The sequence below is a fragment of the Sciurus vulgaris genome (genome assembly GCF_902686455.1).
Source record: "Sciurus vulgaris genome assembly, chromosome: 12".
NCBI classification, from domain to species: Eukaryota; Metazoa; Chordata; class Mammalia; order Rodentia; family Sciuridae; genus Sciurus; species Sciurus vulgaris.
Genome location: NC_136473.1, coordinates 84,537,354 through 84,560,323, shown reverse-complemented (window position 1 = coordinate 84,560,323; position 22,970 = coordinate 84,537,354). Strand labels below are relative to the sequence as shown.

At 33.6% G+C, this 22,970-nt stretch overlaps 1 protein-coding gene across 9 annotated transcripts in view; it reads left to right on the top strand.

Moving 5' to 3' along the window:
• The first annotated feature begins 906 nt into the window (after positions 1-906).
• The window catches only part of PTPRC (protein tyrosine phosphatase receptor type C), a 109,246-nt gene continuing 87,182 nt past the window's right edge, over positions 907-22,970 (top strand). For all 9 annotated transcript variants that reach the window (XM_079108162.1, XM_079108163.1, XM_079108157.1 and 6 more), the window contains exons 1-2: positions 907-1,028; positions 1,110-1,225. In XM_079108162.1, the coding sequence (XP_078964288.1) occupies positions 1,153-1,225 (73 nt within the window). In that variant the 5' untranslated portion in view covers positions 907-1,028; positions 1,110-1,152. The remainder of the gene's footprint in view (positions 1,029-1,109; positions 1,226-22,970) is intronic.

Here is a 22,970-nt window from a genome sequence, read left to right as displayed (position 1 = left end):
GCCTATAGTTCAAAGAATGAATTGTACTTGTGTTTACTTTTATTTTTTAGTGCCTGTATTATGATAATGATACCAATTCATTTATTTGTATAGCAGGATTCACAATAGCATTTTGCTAGTAATCATCTTCTTATTTCATGAACATGAAGAACATTTTATATTAACTTATTGTCTTATTTATCAAAAGAGTTAGAAAAGTATTGTGAGAAAAAGAAAAAAGGCTAACTTTTGTAAAAGACACTTGGTTTTTTCCCCCTCATCTGTGACATGAAGAATACCCTAAGTCAAAGATGCAATCATTTTTTGAACCAGGACGTGCTGTGGTAGAAATAACATTCTGGTTCCCTTCCTAGCCTCACAAGGATATCTGGTAAACAATTTGGGGGAAAGTGTTAAGTCCTCTGAAGTTACATTTGCATACAAAATGAGTTCCATGCTCAAACTGTCACGTGGCTGAGGCTTGAATGCCCACATGGTGAAGGATACTGATTGCCAAAAATGACCAGATAGATAGTTCATTCCTTCACTTGGTCATCTAAAAAAAAATCAAACTCATGGCTCTTCTTCTGCTTCAGATACCATATCATTTTGCCAAATCCCATTCTGTCATACCCAGGCTGAAGTTGTTTTATCATCTCCTAGAATTTGCTTTATCATCTCCTAGAAAATTTACTTATTATTTTGAAGGGATTTCTATTTTTATTTTTAAAGCAACAATAGACATTCTAAAGAATTACTGTAGGAATGGTTTAAGAAGAATTTACTTGAGGGGAAAAATCTTTCAAAAGACCTAAGAACTTAGTATAACTAGTTAAAGGAAGTAAAATGGCATAGCATTTACTTTGAACAATTTTTTTTTTTTTAACTTCCTGCAAAGAGGTCCCTTTACAGTATTTTTGGAGAAGTAAGTAAAACCGAATCTGACATCACCACCTTCTAGTTGCTAACTCCATGTAGCTGGCAAGTGGTTTGTTCTTAGGGTAGCAGAGGAGGAAATTGCTCCCCTTCTGATAAAACAGCAGTGAAGAGTATGCATTCATTTCTTTTATTTTTGGTTTGGGTTTGCAGAGAAAATCTTTTGGAGAGATAATAATTATTTTGCCTTTCAGGGGGACGCATGCTGTTTCATAGGGATACGACTGATTTGCAGATATGACCATGTATTTGTGGCTTAAACTTTTGGCATTTGGCTTTGCCATTCTGGACACCGAGGCGCTTGTTACAGGTAGGTACAAGAATATTAATATTTCCGTACTTGATTGTCTTTTCTTTTGGAGAAACATTGGTTTGAAATAGACAGTAAAAATTGTGTGTTGGGGACTAGAACTGATAAGCCTGCTGTAAAATGGTCAAGATTGTTGTGGCTCCAGGGTTTGTTTTGTGACAGAATATATTGTTTCTTTTTAAAAATGCATAGGTATTTGGGTGGAGGAATCACAATTTTAACAAAAAATAGCATCTGTTCACTTACAAACTATTGAGGTATTGCGAAGGTGACCCTGCTACTTAACCCTCACGGTGATATGAACACACATAGGAGAAAGTCTGAGGAATTATTTAATGACAAAATAAATATTTTAGTAAAAACTGAACTGTTTAAAAATCATAAGATGGCCTTGGTTGCATGAAAGTCACTCCCTCTTTTCGGATCAAGAGTTTGCTTCCTCAAATTTTATTACTATTGAAATATTCGAGATATTTTATTGAACATGTAGGTACATGATTGTTAAAAAATACCTTTATATATTTAATAAAACATTGATTTTTGGCATCTTCTCATGGGATGCATTTTAAATCAAACTTTAGTGCCTTCCTAATAATTTTAATGATATTTTGCTTTGGACATTCTTGTAGGGCCACAGCCCTTCCTGGGCATCATAGCCTTGGGGAAGTAGAGATATTTAAATTTTTAAAATCATGCAAATTCTATGTTCTATGGAAAAATGCAATGAATTGGACTTCTGGTCCCTATTTAAACTTCAGATCTGTGTACAGTTATGGTCTACTTCGTGGCTATTTCTGGAAGATTGTCAGTTTGGGTCATGAATACATTTTGGTTCATTACTAAATGTAACTAATAGATATTTAACATTTCTCCTTATGATGTAGGAAACTATTTTTAATAAAACAGCACTGAAATTAGGCTCTTTGTAGAAATTCAAGCTACTCTTTAAGTGAAAAAGTTATTTTAAAAAAATCTTGTTTTGCCAGCTTTTCCCCCCCTCTCTCCTTCCCTCTGAAAGTCAGGGCAGCAACTACCTCCTGATCATGTTACAGTTTCAGTTTATTTTTTAAGTAACCTATGACAGTGGAAAGAAAAACACTGTAAGATAAGATTTTTGTTGTGGTGATTAGTTTTGTTTTGTTTTTCATTGGAAAGCTGAATTTCAAAAAGTCTACCTAGGTGCAGCATTTCTTATATTACAGAAAATGTTTGTCAAGTTGCCACCCCTGTGAAGTCTTTTTATCATAATCAAAAGCAAATTATGAAAAACGGTAATGTCATAAGATGATAAATGTATATTATCATAAATCAGGGGACACTAAAAATTCACTTTCAGAAAATGTTGCGAAACATTTATAAATAAGTATAAAAGGATACTAAAACATTTTGTAGGTCATAGACCAATTCACCATGAAAATTCAAATTAATCTATAAATGGTTTTCATCATAAGGAATATCTTTGAATTCATGATCAAAATAAAAGTATATGGATCTGGAAACCTTTAAATCAACTTTTCTAAATAATTTATGCTATAAATGGATAGATATGTACAGATCTATTTTGAAAATTCACATTTACCTTTGTCACATTAATATTAAAAACAACCATTTTTTACAAAAAGTATTGAGAGTCTTGTTGAATATATAAATATTTGGGGAAAACATATATTGACATAATCTTTTGTATCTGCAAATGTAGCTTAGCATACTTTTAAGTTCCAAGAGATACTTTGTGATTCAATGTATAATTTGGAAAATAATTGCTTTAAATTACATATTTTTATTTATTAGCAACAATCCTATGTTTTATTTAAATATGTTATAATTAGTGTCCACAGGAAATAATAAATGTTAGCAAAATTCATATTTTATGTTCTAAAAGTATTAAGAAATAGTCAAATGTAGAAGAGACATCTTGAATTATTATGCATACAACTCAAATGCTTTATTTAATCTCTAAAATAAACGTGTTAAAAATAAAATAAAATAAAATGCACATGTGGACAAGGTCAAAGGTAGGCTTTGCAAGGCAATAACAATGTTGAGATCAGTTTTACACAAAAGTTTCAACTGACAATTGGAAACTAAAGCTTTATTTAAAATTTCTAAATAATTCTAGGGAAGAATGATAATTTTGATAGTGCAGGTATGGGTGAGTGTTCTCTGGCCATAATAAAGTTGTAGTGCCAGGCAAATCTACCCCTCCATAGTATAACAGTTAAGAGTACTTTGAACTATGCCTTGTGAAATGTGCTATGAGTTATGTTATGAATCATAACAGTTAAGTCTCATTTCCTGAACATAATTCATTTTCCATCTATGTTAAAAAAATAACTCATGTCACAAACACATCCTGTATCTTGCACATCACAGACATTCAATGCAAATTATTAATTGAATTTGATAAGCATTTCTATTAAGTGCTAAATGCAGCTTCAGAGAATCTGAGGTGTGTGCATGATTGCTTAATTGATCTTTTAAAAATATTTTCCTACTAAAAACTTTTCTTATTATTGCTAGATTCTGAAGTGTATTGTGTTAAGGGAAGGTAAAGTGGGGTTAGAGGTCTGTATTTCCTTTTATTCTCTTTCTCTACATAACTAAGCACAGGGACAGAGGTGTCAGCTTGAGCTGGGTTCTTTCTCTATTCTTCTGCTATCCTTTTATCAGTGACAAATAAGTACTGTAGGAACAGAAATATTGCTACGTTATTTATATACATAAAGATACACATATATTCTATCTGCGTGAGTTATGTTCTATAATCGTATATGTGAGTTATATATGCTAGTTGTTACCAGTCATCAATGTAACTACTATTTTGCCATATTTATCTGCCTTATAAATATTTGGGTCCTATAAACTTGGCCAGTTTTATTCTTGCTTTCTACCATCTGAGTAGATTACTATAATCTATTATGTGTTGTGCTCCTAATTCTCCATTTTCAGATTAATCCCTCAGAAATATGAAACCTACCTCCTTTCCTAAACAAAAACATTTACTATGCTCTTCAACTCCTGAAATTTTCCTTTTTAGTAATCTCTAAAATCTTTCCCTCATTCTACCCCTCCTTGCCATCACCTTAATTCACAGCTGCATTAGTTTTCACCTGTAATATATAAAAATTTTCTAATCCATCTGTTTTCTTAAATACTAGTTTTCTAATCAGTCTCATCCTTGTCTTTGTACATTGTACAGCTTAAAAATACAATAGAAAGAGGGAAATTCTGATATCTTCTCATTGCCCATGATGTAGATTCTAATCCTCTAGGCAGAGCAGCTGGGTGTGCCAATGAGCTGGGAGTTGGGCATGGAGTTGGTGGTGATCTTTCCTTCCCTTTCTAAGGATTGAAAGAGAATAAGCAAGAGGTGGTTCAGTGTCCAGTTCTTTGATTCTCCCTCAAGGCCTCTTGTGCCCTGTGCAAGTCACATCTCCTCACTGACATTCTCTTTTGTCACTCTTGCCACAAAATATCTCCACTGAAATTGGGTTCTTTTACTCCCTTTCCTTGGCATTTTTCAAATACTGTTTTAACTGTTGTGATGATGGTGATGATATGTGCCTCAGTGGATTCACTGTCATTGCAACCTTCGTAAATGCAGAAACTATGTCTTTGTCTTTTTTCATATATTTTGTACTTTATTTCTTACCAGATACTGAGTAAATAGTGAATTTTCTTTCTTTTCTTTTCTTTCTTTCTTTCTTTTTTTTTTTTTTTTGTTCTAATTAGTTCCACATGATAGTAGAATCCATTTTGACACATGGTACATAAATGGAGTACAACTTCTTCTTCTGGTTGTACATGATGTGGAATCATACTGGTCCTGTGATCATATATGCACACAGGGTAATAGTGTCTGATTTATTCTACTATCCTTCTTCCCCTCATACTCCCTCCCCTCCCTTCACTCCCCTCTGCCTCATCCAAAGTACCTTTATTCTTAATTATACTGTAGATTATAGTGATGAAGAAGGAAGAGGAGGAAATCTCAGAGAGGGTGGTCAAAAGAGACTATGAGCAGGAAAAATAAAATTAGAGAGCCAAGTTGGGGGAGTGGCTTTTGCCCCCCCCCCCTTTTTTTTTTTTCCTATTTCTTTCTTTCATCTCCTTGTCTCAATTCTTGTCTGGAGAAGCCTCCCTTAGTTCTTTAAAATCCATAGTTTGAAATATTTCTAAATTTTCTTCCACCTGCTCTTTGGACATTTTTTGCTAAGGTGATAGGGTGGGTTAGTGTCATTCTTCAAATGCAGGTCCCCACAAAAAGGAAAGGAAGGTGTAGAGAAGGAAGCACTCATGTGGCAGGAGGATAACAGAGTCAAGACCAGCCCTTGCAAATGCTGGCGGGACCCTCATGCTAGTGCACTTGGACTGTTTGCAAGAGCAGATGGAGATGTGTGGACGCAGGGCGGTTGCAAGGAATCTGGGAACCATTTCTTACAAGACAGTGTGAGAGTGAGCTTCAGTCTGAGTAAAACCCTGAGATTTGTAGTTTTGTTGGTGGACACACAGTGTTAATGAAGACACAGTTGCCTGTTCAAACACATGCATTAACTCAGTGAGGTACAGAGAAAAATTTTCATTACCCTAGCTATTCAGGGTTTCCCAATCTTCATAAAATTATGATATTATTTATACAGGAAAAAATCATATTAGAAATTTAACTTCAGTTTAAACTTAAATTCAGTTTAGACTAAATATCTTTGTCAGTACTAGATGCTTAGCTCCACAGTAGTTGCTATTACCAGTGCATTAGTGATAGGACTTTTACATATGGAAAGAGAGCACTCTTTAGACCATGGTATGGGGTAACAATAAAATACAGCAGGCTCTTCATTTAGTAACATATGATATGGTAATATATGATGTCTACTTCTACATATATATGTGTATATATATCCACATATGAAATATAAAGAAATAATTATAGTAATCACTGGATTTTGCATACATGACTCTAACCAACATTTAGATGAGAAAATATCTAATAATTATCTGAAAACTTTAATCTGCTTTCCTGTTTACATATGTCAGTGTACTATTTTAAATTTTCTCTGTCAAAAAGGCTTAGGAATGACCATAGTGAGCAGAAAATTTTGTGTTTAGGAATCACAAAATAATTCATGAAGAATAAACTCACGAAAACATTTTATCCTTTGTTCTAGGACACACATAAACACAAAAAGTCAATGCTAGCAAAATAAACCAGCATCTACTGTATCCATTCACAGTACCTTCATTGGATTCACTTTTACAAAGATAATCAGCAAGGATTTCAAATTTTTTTTAGATCCTTTACTACAGACCCAAGTTCAAACAAAAGTTAACATATTATTATGGTGCTTATCTGGTCATGTTTAAGACATTCATTTCCTGCTAGAAATGAGACCACTGTTTAAAGTGAAAAAATTGCTTTACTGAAAACTCTATAACTTGTGTATATTGATTTATGATAAAATTATAATTACAATGCAATGATATTCAAGGGAAAATGATCACCACTCATACATTTCAAAAATTACTCTCAATTAAAATTTGAGCAATGGGAAGGAAACTATCAGATTTCCAAATAGTGATCTGCTGTCACTGGCTGGAGGCAAGAACTGAGGGGTCACCCAGCATCACACCCATGGACAGTGAGAAAGTGAAACTTTAATAAAGTCCATTGATAGACAAAGAAAAAAATCTTTGTATTTTACATTGGAAATGTTTTTCCAATATTCCAGAAGATAGTTTAGAGAAACCTATAAAAATAGCAGTGATGTTAAGAGATGATATCAAAGTGATATGAGAGTGAGAGGTGGTCACTCTATTTCATATACCCCCACTTAAAAAAAACCCTAGTAATTTGTTTACAAAGAAAGGAAAAAAATATTCAGCATAGTAGGATAGAGGCAGGAGTCATTCCATGTTGGGCAATACTATGGCATTTGAAATAAATATTTTGGAAATACAACTCTATGAATTGTATAATTTTTTTCATTCTTTTTAAAATTTTTTTTATTTGTTCTAATTAGTTATAAATGACAGTAAAATTGTGTAATTTTGATCCAAATCATTTTCCCTCGAGATAGTTTCCTTATCCATAAGTTTTTGTAAGCATTCAAAGTAATAAGAAATACTACTGTCTATAAAGTGATACATATCATTCATGCCATCCCATGAAATCACAGCACAAAGCTCTTTAGTACTGAAGCACAATTACAATTATCATTTCATTTGAGACACTTTGAGGACATAAAGGAACAGTTTAAAAGTTAAGGGGTAGAGTAATAAATCCTTATAGATCTTTGATTTCTTTTAACTTTGCATGCCTTTTCAGAGATTTTTTGGGCTGCTCTGAATTCTGTATTTTAAAGATTCTGTATATTCCATTGCCTTTGACTCTCTTCATTAGGAATACTTTAACCATTTTCTATTTTAACAATAGACTGAAAACTTATTTTCCTTCAATCCCTACTTGTCCCATACTTGCAATTACAGAATAAACTCTGTAAAAGGACAAAAATCTGATATTTAAGCATCCTTCCCTGAGTGACTCCCTATTGGGTAGAGAATGTTATGATCCCATGATTTTGATACTAGGGATGTTTGATTCAACTTTTAAATAAAAATAAGATATGCCAACATCAATGGATTTTTCTTGCATTGTACAAAAAAAAAAAAAACTTCATTAAGCCAAATTAGTTATTTCTGTGTAGCTTAATTAAATAATTTCCAATTTTTTAATTTTCATTTTTGCTTTACTGAATTCAATAGCATCCCTTTCATTTAAGTTTTTTCAATTACTTATACTATTAAATTCATGAATCAGTTTTATCCCTGTCAAATTATACTGATTACAGTATTTTACCTAGTTGTCATTATTTTTCTAAGTGTAATTTTACTTGTAAAATAATAAACCTCTAAAATTTTCAAAAATGGCTTACTTATTCTTTTTAGATAGATTTCCTGTACCCTGTTTTAGCAACTTCTATTTATTTACTTATTTATTTATTTATTTTTGCATTCCAATGATACCTAAAATGATTTACTTTTTCATTTTTTTCAAACTTACATTGAGAAGCATTAACCATTCTCAAACTTAGGTTGATATTTCCATCAATAGCATTCACTTTGAGACTGAGAGCACTTTCAGCTGGATTAACATTGAGATTTTAAGAGTTTTGATTATTCCATAGGTAGCCACTGGGAACTTTAGAAACATCTCTGGAACTGCACTATAGAATTACATTTAATTCTCACTCATTTTTATGATATTCTGATTAGCTTACAAACTTGGAACTACTTATTTGTGGAGTAAAAAGTAAAAAAATAAATAAATAAATAAAAATTGACATGATTGGTTTAACATGCCCTCAGTGTAAAATGGTGGAGTGTAAAAGTGTGAAATCACCCTACCTTTTTGTCTCTGTGTATTAGTAAAAATAAAAACAATTAACATTGCACTCGCAGTTCTATCTGATATTTGAATCCCTCAAGATTTCTCCAACTTTGTCTGTAGCTGCTTTGTGACATATGCTATATACTATTGTTGTAACTTTCATTTTTCTAAAAATACAATAATCTCCTGTCTCCGAGCCATTGGCTATGCTATTTTTAATTCTCTGGATATCTTTTTTGTTCTTTCCTATTGAGTAAATTATAATTCCACTTCAAAGTTTAGCTAGAAAATCATGCCTGCCTTCTGTGGGCAGCCCCCCAACTACAGCTACATCCCCTGCTCTTTCACCACTTTCACCTGGGTATGTGCTTTGCTGCTGTGCTGGTCTCTGAATAACCCCTCTTGGAGTGTTCTTTACTGGGTTCTCATAGCAGCTGGTGAGCTCATGTAGCTTGTCACTGAGTTTCTGCTTATTCATCAGTGTCTGTAGGTTCCTGACACTTGTTTTCTGAATGCACAGATGGTCTGTGAGTGTGACCCAGCCCTGTAGGTAGGAAGCACTTCATGGTTCTATGAACGATTTTAATTCTGTCCTTTTGTTATTGTCCTTATTTAAGTGAATTATCCAAGATGGATTTTCCTACATGACAGAACATTTGCATATTTCAGGCAAGAGAAGATGGAAGAAATTGCATAAAGTTTTTGCTATCATTTATTTTTCTCCCTCTTTCTCTTTTGATCACATGCTATGTATAAAATTGCATATCCTATTTTTTTCTAGGAAAATCATGATCATTCTAGACAATGAGAGGAATACAGAAATGGATAAATGGGCAAATGAAAATCTCACAGATTACCAGTACCCAAAACGTAAAAACATTCTGAATATCTAATTTGACCAGGACAACTAAATCTGTTCATTTATTCATTAGTTTATTAATTCTTTTGAGGAACAATTATTTGATGAGTGCTTTCCCTGTGCTGCTTGCTGGGAGTACCACTTCCTGTGCTGGTTCTCATGCAGTCTGCAATCTATTTATGGCAGTGACTGCTTAGAGATGAGATTTTAAATCTTCCAAAGTCTCCATCAGCACCCAAAAGCTTGCTCATCGAAGTGATAATGTTCCTTGCTACATATAATTATTGGTGTTGATAGCCTTTTTAAAATTATAACTAAAAATCATTTAGATTTTAATTTTAAATCTAGGTGTAATATAGTAAAACTACCTCCAGACCCCAGATCTGACTAGATTTTTCTCAACAAACTCTTCAGTTATAGTTCTGCAGTTGCCACTGGGTTGTGTAGATTATTATTTAATATATTTTTTTGAAGTTGTGGATGCAAAAAGGGACTAGATGATGTCCCAAAATTCCTTTATTTAGTTTTGTGATTTATTCTGAAAATAAAATAGCTATATGGGGAGAAAAGTGCAAACATCCATACACACCACACAAACATATCCTTAGGTTTTTTGGTGTTCTTTCAGAGTGATTTTGCAGTCACCAGCAGAGAAACAAATCGGGGTTGGGTGGGGTGAAAGCTGGAATTTTAACCTGGGTCTATCTGATTCTAGGCCTATCCTTTTTCCAGTGATTACTGGATCTTGTGTATTCTGCTTGATAATACAGTAATTGCAGCCATGACTATGTGGGTGGGCAAAACACAGCAGGATTTGAGGGGCTATTGGTCATTTGGGTGAAATATGCATTTAAATCCCATTCATTTGATTTACCTACTTCCTTGAACCTTTATACACTAGCCTCTTCCATATCTTTGGCAAGAAAAATTCATTTGAGACTATGCCACTTGGAAAAAGCAAAAAGACATTTTGACTTTTAATTTCCTTTACCATGATTGCTGATGCCACACAAATAATGCAAAAGTGACATGTTAACTATCATCTTGAAAAAGAGGATAATGAAGTACAGGGCTGAGTTTGCCTTGAGGTGAGTGATACCATGGAAACAATGGATTTTCCCCTTCTTAATTGGTTTTTGATATTACATAAAGTGAAAGCCATTGAATAATTCACTAAGGTATCTAAATTTTTGTTTTGAAGTACAAGGGAAGTAACTTGACCTTTGTTAAAACACTTTGATCATGGAAAACACATAAGGTTCTCATCTTATTCCAGGAAGTGTAGACACCAAATAATCTTTTCATAGTCATCCAAAAGATGCATTAAATGAATCAGGCAGAGCTATTTTATACTTTCCTATAAGTTTCCTATTGAGTTGGGCTCAATAACTCAAGGGACAGAAAAGAAAAAGTTTGTTATTTGGTCAACATAATAAATATGGACTGCTAATCAGATAATTTAGGACAAATAATTTACTTTGACTTCTTAGACTTAGATTTCCAAATATAGCTTTTTGTTTCTAAAATCGGACTTAACTTAGATCTAATAAACCCTAAGTATTTCTACTTTTCAATCATCCATCCACATTTTTATACTGTGAGTTACTTATTGATACCTTAGATATGATCAAAATATATAATAGCTAAGGAGAACAGTAAAACACAAGATAACAGCTCAGAGTTCTGACTCTGACGGGAAGTGATATGAGGGAAGTAGATAAGGAAATGAAAAGAGCCGTGAAGCTGATGAAAGTAAATTAGATGATGATGCAGACGTTGGACTCAGTCAAGCTCTACTTTTAAAATACTTCAGAAGTCAATATTCAAAATCTTGTCTAGATGCCAGTCTGAACCTGCTAATCATGGAAGATTGCAAAAATTTACCCTTCGTGCATCAGTTTCCTCTGATATAAAATGAGAATAATAATGAGATAGTAAATGAGATGATCTGTTTACTGGTTCTACAGTTGTTTACAGAGTCCCTACTATGTAACAGAAACTGTTCTCAATGCTGACCCAATCACAAATAAAACAGAGAAGATGTCCACTCTCATGGAACTTATATCCTAGCAAGGGAAGATAACAATCAGGAAAAGAAATAAATAATTGAGAAAATTTCAATTGAGTTCTGCAAAGAAAATTGAACAGTCTGAAATGATAGTGATAGGCCAGATTCAGGGGTGAACGCTTCTCTAAATAGGCTGATCAAAGAAGATTTCTTTGAAGAAGTGTCTTTGAACCATGTGTTGGTTAGACAACAACAAAGAGATCTATGTGAGAGGAAATGCCAGGGGCCAAGGTGCTGTGGCAGAAGCAAAAAATTGGCAAGTTCAAGGCACAGAAAGGTCAGGTACCTGTGGTATGGTGAGTGAACACTGGAAGTTTAATATTGAGGCTAGAAAGACAAGTAGGAAGCAGATCTATACTGCCTTGTTGAAAATGCAAAGAACCTAGATTTCATCCTAAGTATGAGATGAAGCCATTTTGAACTTGTAAGAAGAGAATGACCTAATCATATTTTCATATTAAAGACCCTACTCTGGCTGCTATAAAGAGAATCTATTGGGTGTAAATCAATACCTGGAGCCAGTTGAATCAGTGGGATGGAGAAAGGGGATGGTGATCTGAACTACTAGACTAATTGTTGCCAGTGAAGGTGGAAAAAAAAGGAAAAAATTACTTAGAATGAAGAAAGTTGCTGCATGAAAGGCCAAAGACACTATAGAAAATTTTCTTTTTCCCCATGAGTTACTGAACTTGGAAAGAACCAAGTTAAGGGTAAGCAATCAAGGATTCTGTTTTGTATATTAATACCTTAATTCTCATTAGACACATGAGTAGAGACATCAAGAAATCATCTGGGGAGGAGGGATATAGCTCAATGGTTGAGTACCGCTTGCCTACATGTGCCAGGTCCAGGGCTCCATCCCCAGCACTGCCAAACACAAAAACAAAATAAATAAAAACTAGTCAGTTGGAGGTAAGAATCTGGGCTTACTAGCTAGGTCTTGACTGGGGACACAAATTTGGGAGTCATTGTGTACCAAATGGAATTTAAAGCTAAAGGACTGAATGAGACCATGTGAGGAAATATTTAGATGGACAAGAGGAGAGGGCCTAATCCTAATTTGGAACACTCCATAATTGAAAGGGTTGAGGAGAAGAGATAGGAAGACAAAATGAGAAGGGCTAGCCAGTGGGGGAAAACAAAATACATTTTACTTTGAATGTTAAAATAAGAGTCCATGAGTGTATGGTGGGGCATAGCACTCTTGGTGGTATATACTGAGAAGTCAGTAAATTCCACATTCCACATGAATATCTGAATCTATGTCTCATCTTGAAAGGGTGAACGGTGATTATGAGCCTCCTAACTATTGGCAAATATCCCTATTTACTTTAACATGGTCAGAAAAGTAATTATGAAGAAATTTGTCACAATATTTAGAAGAATTAAATCTTTATCTAATATACCACTTGCTAAGCATAGTTGCTAAAATACAAGAAAGGTGTGGCTTTACGTAATTTCTTTTAATAAAACCTGCAAAATGCATTGAGAAGCTAATGGATTAGAAGTTTAGCTGGAAAGTGTCTTGAAAATATAATGCTCTGTTAAGTTGCTTAGTGACATGTATTTTGTTTTGATGTATATTGTTAAAAATAGTTAAAAATACTACTTAAGTTAATGCTTGAACAGATTGGAGTCTTTTTATGGGTGTTTATTGGTTATATAAAAGGCTTATTACTAAATTAAATTTTAAATCTCCCATTTCTTCAAAAAATTTGAAAAACAATTGGTTGTCATTTTAGCAGCTATTAAGTAAAACTAAAATGCTCCATAAGGATGAAGCATACGAAATAAATCTTTTGATATCAGGCTCAGCAGGTTTACTTAAAAGAGATTTATATTTTAGAGCAGCTTGTTTTGATACTTACTAGTAGTCTGTACTAAGTACTAAGCTAACACAAAAAGTAGTTAATGGCTGGGCAAGGTGGGACATGCCTGTAATTCCAGCAGCTCCAGAGACTGAAGAAGGAGGGTCATGAGTTCAAAGCCAGCCTCAGCAATTTAACCAGGTCCTAAACAGCTTAGTGAGACCTTGTCTCAAAATAAAAAAGGGCTGGGGATGTGACTCAGTGGTTAAGGGCCTCTGAGTTCAATCCCAGACACTAAAAACAAACAAACAAACAAAAAAAAAAGTAAAAAAGTAAAAAAGTTAAAAAAAAAAAAGAAAAGCCAGGCTTACTATGTACCAGGAACTATTTTCAATATTTTACAGATGTTATCATATTTAACTTAAGTTTGCAAATTGTTACAGATTCTAGCTTATAGCTGCCTGTTTCCAGATATTAGTAAAACTTACTGGCTATCATATTGTAAGAGGAAATAGTAGTATTTGATTTTCTTTGTTCTAATATTAAATACTAGAATTGAGAAAGGATGAATCAGGAAGGGGAGTAACACTAAGTGTCCCCCTAGGGCCTGGGGCCCTATGGCTACTTGATAAAACACTGTGTTCTTCAGCCTCAGAATTATTTCTGAATTCTTAGGATTACTAAATGAATATATAGGCAGACTTCGGCTATTAGTTTTATTTTACTTAATCTATTTTTCAAGTTTTTCTTATTATTATTTGTTTTCTTCCACTGCTGAGGATAAAACCCAGAGCTTCATGCATACTAGGCAAGTGCCTGCCACTGGGCTACATTTCCAGCCTCTTTGACATTAGTTTTAATAGGTGAAACAATTATATTTAAACTCAAAGAATAAGTAATCTAAATATTATTGATATTTATTTTGCATTGTGGTAGTTTGCTTACACTGAAAATGGGCACAAGATGGTTTGGTGGTTTATGATCTCAATAGTGAAATCATATAGAAAGCTTCAGTCCACACAGGAGAAAGTCTTATCATTTTCTCCTCCTGCCCCTGCTTAATTTTCATATGAATATAAAGGAGCAATTTAAGCACCTCTGCTTAATCCACATTTTAAAGGGTAAATTTGAGAGTGTGGGAAAAGGGAGCAATTGAGAGAAAACATGCCAATTCAATGAAAATACTACCCTAGTGTGTGAGAAATAGAAACCATGCATGTAGGCACTGTCTACTGTGAATCTGAAAGTGTAATTTGCTGTAATGCAGAAAAAGCTTGTGTTTTGTAAATAACAAGGAGATAAAACCTTAGTAAGCTTAAATAATCGGTTTTCAGATGTGTTAGCTCAATTAGGTGAACAAATATCAGAGCTTTTTTAAAAAATTTATTTTGGACCCATTGTTTCAAGGATAAAAGTTTAAGAAAAAAAAAAAGGAAATAACATCCCATTGAACTATAAGAGGAATGAGCCTCATGTAAATGTGAACAGCTGTGATGGCTCTTTGCTGATGGGCGACTTTCAAACAGATGGAACCCAGGAGTCACTGGAGATTCAAGAAGGTGGAGGTTCTCACACTGGGGGACATAAAAGATACTTTCAGGTTGACCTACAAGAGAACAATCACCAAAGCCTTTGAAATAGATTTTCCCTTTTCTACTAATAGACAGTGGTGTTGTGTTCAGGGCAGCTAGAAAGGCTTGGATGAAAGAAGTATTGGGAATGCTAGTGAGAGATCAAAGGCAAGCAGAACCTCAAAATTCTGGAATTGGAACAAGTCAGATACAATATAAGAAGTACTTCAAAGGCAGAGAAATAAGAATAATAAAAATACCTTTAGTTGTCAAATGTGAAATTTGTGCCAGTTTTGTCACATTCTATTTTGCAGGAGCATTGTAAAACTAAAGCTATTTTCTATTAATGTCAATTTTACTAAACATGTCTTCCCATTTAACTTAGTCCATTTCCAAGAAGAGAAAAAAGAATTCCAAATGACTTTTCTTGTTATATGCGATAGAATATATTTCCTAAACTCAATTTTGATTTTTATGCTTCTTAGTTTAGGGTAGTTATAGAAAATGAACATGAAAGCATTTTGTAAAATGTAATAAAATGGAATAATGTGAGGGATTGTTACATTATTTAAACATTTGGAAAACTATAAAGGAGTGCAGAAATTCTGTTATTACTATTAAAATTAGCTTCTCATGGTTTTTCACTTCAAGAGTTGGAGTGAAAGTTGAAATTTTGATTTAAAAATAAGAAATATTTCACATATTATTTTGTAAATCAAAATACAGACTGTTTGGCCATTGTCAATGTTAACTCCTGTTTTGTAATTAATCTATTTTACAAATATCTGTATGCTAAAGAGCAACTGACTAAAGAAAAAAGAAAAATCAGTGCAACTCCTAAAGCAATGATTTTGTGTAATATTGACTCCAGTTTATATTTCATCAAAGCATGAAATAAAATGCTTATCATGGGTCTTTATTTTTGCTAAAAAGAAATTATTTATATTTTAGAACAAAAATCTTGTCATGAAGGTGTTTTGGAAACATCATGTGCCTTTTATTTTAATTCATTCATTATTCCATTTCATATTTGATACTGAAAATATCACTTTATTTTTAAACAAAAGTCAAAGACAACTTATTTAAAAATCTAATTTGAATTTTCTCAGAAGTTACACTTCCTAAGGATCCCAGTACCATAACTTGCCTTTTATGCTAGGCCTCCATTTTATGGGCTGAACATCTGGATTTGATGGGAAAGAAAACATTTCCTTCCTCTGGCTTTTCTAATAATCCTCTCTTACAGATACACATGCCACAGGTTTGTTAATAAATTGACTTGATTTTAAAATCTACTGTTTTAACACACAATGAATTATGGCATTTTCAATTAAACTCATTTTAGATTCCTTATAAAAGCAATATTAAAAGCTACCCTAAAATGTATTAGAAGCACAGATGTTTTCCCTTATAGTGTTAATTGATTTAAGGTCCATCAAAATGTTGTGAAAATGTACTGAGATTAACAATAATGATGGCACATGGGTCAGATTAAAATTCTTTTGTGCAATTTTTTTGATTAATAAAATGACAGCTTATTTTCCTCTAATTGAAATAAATTCAGTTAGCAGATTGAACCAACAAGGCAGTAGCTAAGATTTTATTCTCTAATTTTTTAATGAAAGGAATTTAAAATTAGGGATTGTAATTTATGTACACAGATTACACATACTAGTTTTGTTTTTAGTGAAGAGAAGATGGCTGTGTATTTTCTCTTTTTATCTACTTCCCTATTTTACAGTTGTAGCAATTAGCCTGTTTAACTCTTCATTTGACAAAATACAGCACATAACAAGCAACTTTGGTTTGTTGGTTCCTTTCTCAAATACATTTCAATTGATCCTCATTTCTTTCAACTTTGCCTTCTTATTATAAGAGAATAATATGTACTCGAATTTGAGCAAATCATATAAAGCTCCTCAAAATTCACATTAATATATGCATAACAATATTTCAACAAAAATATAATTTTTAGTTTTTTTCACAGATAAGAATGAGAAATTTAAATGTGTACCCATTATTTCCATGTTAAGTTACCAAGAGTGAATTACAGATTTATGAATACTTTGGGAAATTTTTATTTCAAGAAATATGTCAATGGACTGAATCTGTCCAACCAATTCAGTTAATGTAGTAAGAATTCTTGTTTATTTACATGACTGACATCATTTATTTTTAAAGTCTTCATATTGTATAAATATAGCCAAAATAAGTTAATTTCTACACAGAGTGCAAGAAGACCTTGTCTTCACATTGATCAGAAATGAGACATGACTTTTATTCATGTCACTATTTTTAAATAACATCTGAATTTTATATTCTTTACTATTTAGTGAGAGTCAACTATTGCTCGCAACACTTTATTTTTTAAATTCACCACAATTATTACTGCTTCTACTTGGGCTAGACTCCTGAAGAAAAAGTTTAAACAGAAAGAAATTTGAAAATTTGGTAGCCACTGAAACATACGGCATTATTATTTACATTATAGTACAATTTCAGAGTTAAAAAGGGACCTTAGAAATCATCTATTTCAACTGTCTGGTTTACAAATGAGAAAACTGTATCTCAGTGATGTTCAATGACCTGTCCTTTATTATAATAAAAATGAGGAAACTTAGTCCAGTTTGGTGTATTATGAGGTATTTATCCATTGCGTGATGTAATGGAATGAATATTGAATTAGGCATTTAAGGGCAGTTTTGAATCTTAAATCTGCCACTAATTTTTTTCACCGTACTTAATTCTGATATGTAGCATTGAGCAAGTTACTTGACCTTTTCAAGCTTCAGTTTCTTTTTCAACAGAATGTAAACTTAGGTTTCTCAATCCTGAAGCTATCAGCATTTCAGCTGGAGAATGGGGCTGTCCTATGTATCATAGGACTCCTAGTAGCATCGACACACTAGATGTAGTGGTATCCCACCACATGCCCCCCTCAACTGTGACAACTCAAAATATCTCCAGGCTTTGCCAAATGTCCTAAGAACAAACTGCTTGCCTTATCACCTTCATGGAGAAGTACTAAAGCAGCTGTAATTTCTTTGGGATGTTCCAGGGATGATGTGGTGCTGTTCTAGACTACATGGTTAGACACTGGGTGTTTCTTCTGAAATCAACCACTAAGTGTTATTCACCATGAAGTTTGTTGGTTACGGTACACAATGACCAAAGGGCACCTCAGTAATTTATATACAGTGAATATAAGTGATAAAAATATTTGCAGGTGAGAAATGGTTAGTGATAGTGAAATACAAAATATTTCATAAGTTTAAGAAACTTTAAAATATATAAAATATATTCCTGGTAACTGGCATTTTAAAAATGTAATAATTAGCTGTCTCTAGTAATAGGTCATTGTTTCAAAGATAAATAGAAACTCACTTATAATCATAGGTGTTCACTGTCCTCAATCATAGGTGTTCCTTTCCTCATTGCAGTTGTGCAGGGCAGTTGTGCCTGATAAGATCTAATACAACATTAAAGGCTTCAGAGTGAAAAAGAATATAGATGTATTGTCATCCTTTGAATATGGAAAGAGTAGGACTCTGTTGTCATCAGTTTTTAAATTAAAAGGTATTGTTGCTTCCCTTCCTTTCTTTCTTTCTTTCTTTCTTTCTTTCTTTCTTTCTTTCTTTCTTTCTTTCTTTCTTTCTTTCTTTCTTTCTTTCTTTCTTTCTTTCTTTCTTTCTTTCTTTCTTTCTTTCTTTCTTCCACCCCATTCTCCCACCCCATCCCTACTGGATCCAGATAGCTGTCAGTGGAGGAGGAGGGACTAATACGGAGACGTACTGTACAGGAGCGATATATCAAGATACACCAGAGACTTTTGTGTGGCCACAGATGCCAGACCAGGGAGCAAATACAATGAACTCTACTGCACAGCACTGGATCAATTCTTTTGTCATGCATTGCTACAAGTTCTCAGAGGAAATTTACTGACTTGGGATTTTTACAAAAAATCATGTCATGTTGTGGGGGTCAAGGAACTGGTACACAGGAAAGTTTAGTTGCGACAAGGTAGGAGCTAAGAGCTCAAATAGTTAGTTTGATTATGTTCTGCCAGATGGAGATAAAAACTGAGGCAGCCACATCCTGTGACCAGAAATTGTTAAGTAAGCAGACTTCTATAGGGGAGTAATAGTAAAGAGCATTAGATGAGGAGATTAAATGAGAGTAGGGAAAAATCAACTTTGCTTAAGATAGAACTGTCTTTGGTTATGGAACATTTAAACTCCAAGGTAGGATGGAATTAAGAATTTTTTAAACATATTGCATGTGTATTCATACTCTAAATATTTTTATTTACCTTTTTCCAGTAAAGTAAATTTAGTATTATAATCTGAAGCATGCAGTTACTAGAGCAGAGCAAATTCTCTGGTCGTTTCTACTAATCAAAGTGTTGACAGTCTTTCAGAAAATGAAAATTTTTCTAAAATTTATAGTTGATAATATATTAATGGAGAAAAGAATATTTTCGGTTATTGAATATTGTCACCAGATTACTGGTGCTTTGGAACTTTTTTTTTTTCCCTTAAAGAAATTCAAACTTTATAGGCTACACTGTTTTCTGTTTCTATTGGATTCAAACAATGGAGATTTTATTCTCCCCAAGTTAAGGTTAAGGGTGCCAAGAATAAATCATTTTCTTATTTAAAAAATGTAAATTCATTATAGATAGATATTCATCTGAAATCCCAAAAGTACCCGAATTAAGTATAGTCCATTTTGTTGGGAAAAAAATCATAATAAACAATGTTTTCATTTTTAACTCTCTTGCTACTACTGGGTTCTGACTGAGACCGGAAGCAGAAGTTGCAAAACATTATGAGAAAATTTTGCTCTGTTTTTCCTTTTTTTTTTTTTTTTTCTTAATTTCCACCCAAATGGAAATACCAGAAGTCTAGAAAAGCCCATACTTGCTAAATGCCCATTTTAGTGCTTCTTTTCCACAGCAGGTCTTCAGTTTGCTCCTCATTGTTTAATGTCCCTGTCCTCTTTCTGAATGAATACAAGTTCTTCTAGATTTCTTCTTGCCTTTGGCTTCCTGAATACCTCATAAAAATATGTGGTGGTAGCATCTCTTCCATAATTAGACAGAAATAGCCTAATTATGTTTGATACACAGTGAATGTGTTAAACTAAATTGCACCCAAGAACTGTGAAATAGCAAGTCCCTCCCGTCCCAGTTTTCTAGGTAAGAGGTGTAATGTACACTGGTTGCAGCCTTTCTCCATGCCTCAGGGGACATCCTTCTAGTTCTGTCTCCTTGCAATGCCTCTCCTTATTATTATTATCTTTTTAAAATTTCTTTCTACTGTAAACTCCTCTAAGGGAGAGTCTTTTCCCTATTTGCTTTTGCATACCCAGGGCCTGACATCACAGAGTAGCCTTCAGACATTTATATGTTGAATTAATAATGAAATAAATTAAATAATGGATGCCTGTAACTCATTGAGAGAAGCTGGCTACATGGAAATATTTTAGCCTGTTTCCTACAGATACACTGATACTGAGGCCTGCTATTCTGATAGGAAGAATGGCAAGCTATTGACCTTGTAAATTATTTAATTATGTTACTGTCTTACTAAGGAGGGAATCAAATAGGGCAGTGCACACTGTAGATAATTATACTCATGAAAGACATACAATGAATACTTCATTCCTTGAGGCAGGACAATATGGATGGCCTTCAATATTCACCATGACTTACCATCTATCTCTATTGGATAAGATAAGTACCACTTTGTGAAGTGGTAAATTTAGGGCACACTTTTTGCTTTATCATTTTTTCTTTTTTTACAGATTAAATTAACAAGTTCTCTATGTGTCTTCTACCCTTTCCTCTACCTATCATCCCCTAAAAATGGTTAGTGATTTGACATTTGTGATCTGGAATACTAAATGGCACATGTATAGGGCAGTACTTGATGTAATTGTGCTTCTGTTTCTGTGCTAATTTCTGGAAAATTATGATAGTTCGGTCACCTTAACTTTTAGAGAGTTTTCTGGTGGTTCTTCCTAATGATCTGGAAGGAAATTCATTTCTCCATTTCCTTTGGGGTAACAAAATTTAAAAGTATTTTTCATGAAATCAGTTGAGAATATTAAGTTGAATGGCTGTATGATGCCCCTTACAGATGGGTGTAGACAATCTCTGCATTGGCGTCAGTGTTCATTTTAGTGGTAAATAAGAAAAAAAAAATTTCTTTCCAGATAAGATTTTTGAAAATATTTGAAAGATACCTTAATGATGAATTTGAAATTAAGGAGCAAATTAATTCAAGTACAATTACATTTTTTTTTTTTTTTTGAGATGTGAGCTTTTATTTCCTTAAAGTTGCAAACTGATAACTGATAAACTGACAACCCATAGGCTGATCAATGGGCTAGTGGAGCCTTCTGAGCCAAAGTCTGCAAGAAGGAGTCACCAACTTCTTCATGTTTTGTTTCTGCCTTGTTCCTTTGCCTGTCACCACTGACACGTCCTATTTCATAATCATTATTTGCTTATTTGGTAAGAAAGACTTTTCTTTTTGCTTACTTTGTAAGAAAGAATATTTCTATAAATAGTCTACAAATGTTAGAACCACTCTATGTCTGGGAGCAGGAGATGAATCCGTGACCCCTGCCCAGATGGACTTGTGCAGGCTCACCAAATGGGAGTGCTCCACCACGAAGGAGCAAGGGCCTGTGCTCAATCTGAAACATTGTGGTTAAGGTTGACTGAAGAAATGGGCAATGTATGTTCAATGACCAAACCCTGAAGGATTTTTTTCCTTCATTCTTGTATAGAACTAGTCTACTAGTTTGCAGTCAATGAAGAACATTTTGATAGTTTTTCCTTAAAATACATACCATTACACAGAAATCTTTGTCCATAGATATACATGACCATATTTTAAGATAGAGTTCTAGACCTAGAATTTTTGTTTCAATGACTAGGAACATTTTAGGTTTCTTTGTACATAGCAACAAATGGCTTTCAGAAAAGTTATTGTACTTAGGCTTTTCCTATCTATGTCTGAATTTCCTTTCACAAGCTTTTGCCGGAGTTTAACTTCATTATTTCCAAACGTGTTAATTTTATAGGTAGGACTATTTCTTAAGTTTACTATTTTGCATTTAATTTGATTTTTTATTGAGGTTGGGTTTCTGTGTGTGTGTGTGAGTGTATGTGTGTGTGCGTGTGCTTGTGTGTGTGTGTGTGTGTGTGTGTGTGGTGTTGATGACCAAATCTAGGGCATCACGTATGCTAAGCATACACTCTACCACATGCCCAGCCTGAGGTATTTGTTTTAAAATTTCAATGTTCATGTAACACTTCTTCTGTGAACCTATCACAAAAAAAAAAAAAAAATGCTTGCACATTTTTCTTTTGTGTGGTTGTGTTTGAATTTTGATTTGAAGTTATATAAAAGATGAATATATATATATGTGTCAAAAATGATAGAAGCAAGACAAAGAATAGAGGTTATGAAGTTAACTCCTGCGACATAGTCTAACAGAGGAACTCTGTGTACATCTGTCAATTCTCCTTGAAAAAAATCTTAACTAGTTAGTGTCTGCAGTGCTCAGAGGACACTTGTAAGACTACCGTGGACCTTCCATCATTCCGGGAAAAGAATCCATTATGAAACCCAGGTATCTGGCATTAAGTTCTTGAGTCTCATAACCTTGCCCATTAGAGAACCTACCAGAACACAGTGACTCAAAGTGCACCCTTAGGCTGCACTGAGGTTCTTCACCTTCTGCTTCGCCTCAGACTTCCAGCCCTAACCACACACCTACCTGCTAACTTTCACACCAAGCCTCTGAGAACAGCAGTTTTGGTAAGCCCCCTGTTTCAATTCCTTTCCCAATGGGGTTGTACAATTTTTGAGTTAAAAGAAACTTTGGAGTTCAATGTTTGTATCCCTTTATCCACACATTCCCACTGAATAATTTCTAAAGACTATTTTTTTTTTTAAAAGGAAAGCCCATTTTAATCTTGAACTGCTCAAATTTATTGAAATTTGTGGTTTCAAAATCTTCTAAATAAGACTAAAACCTGTG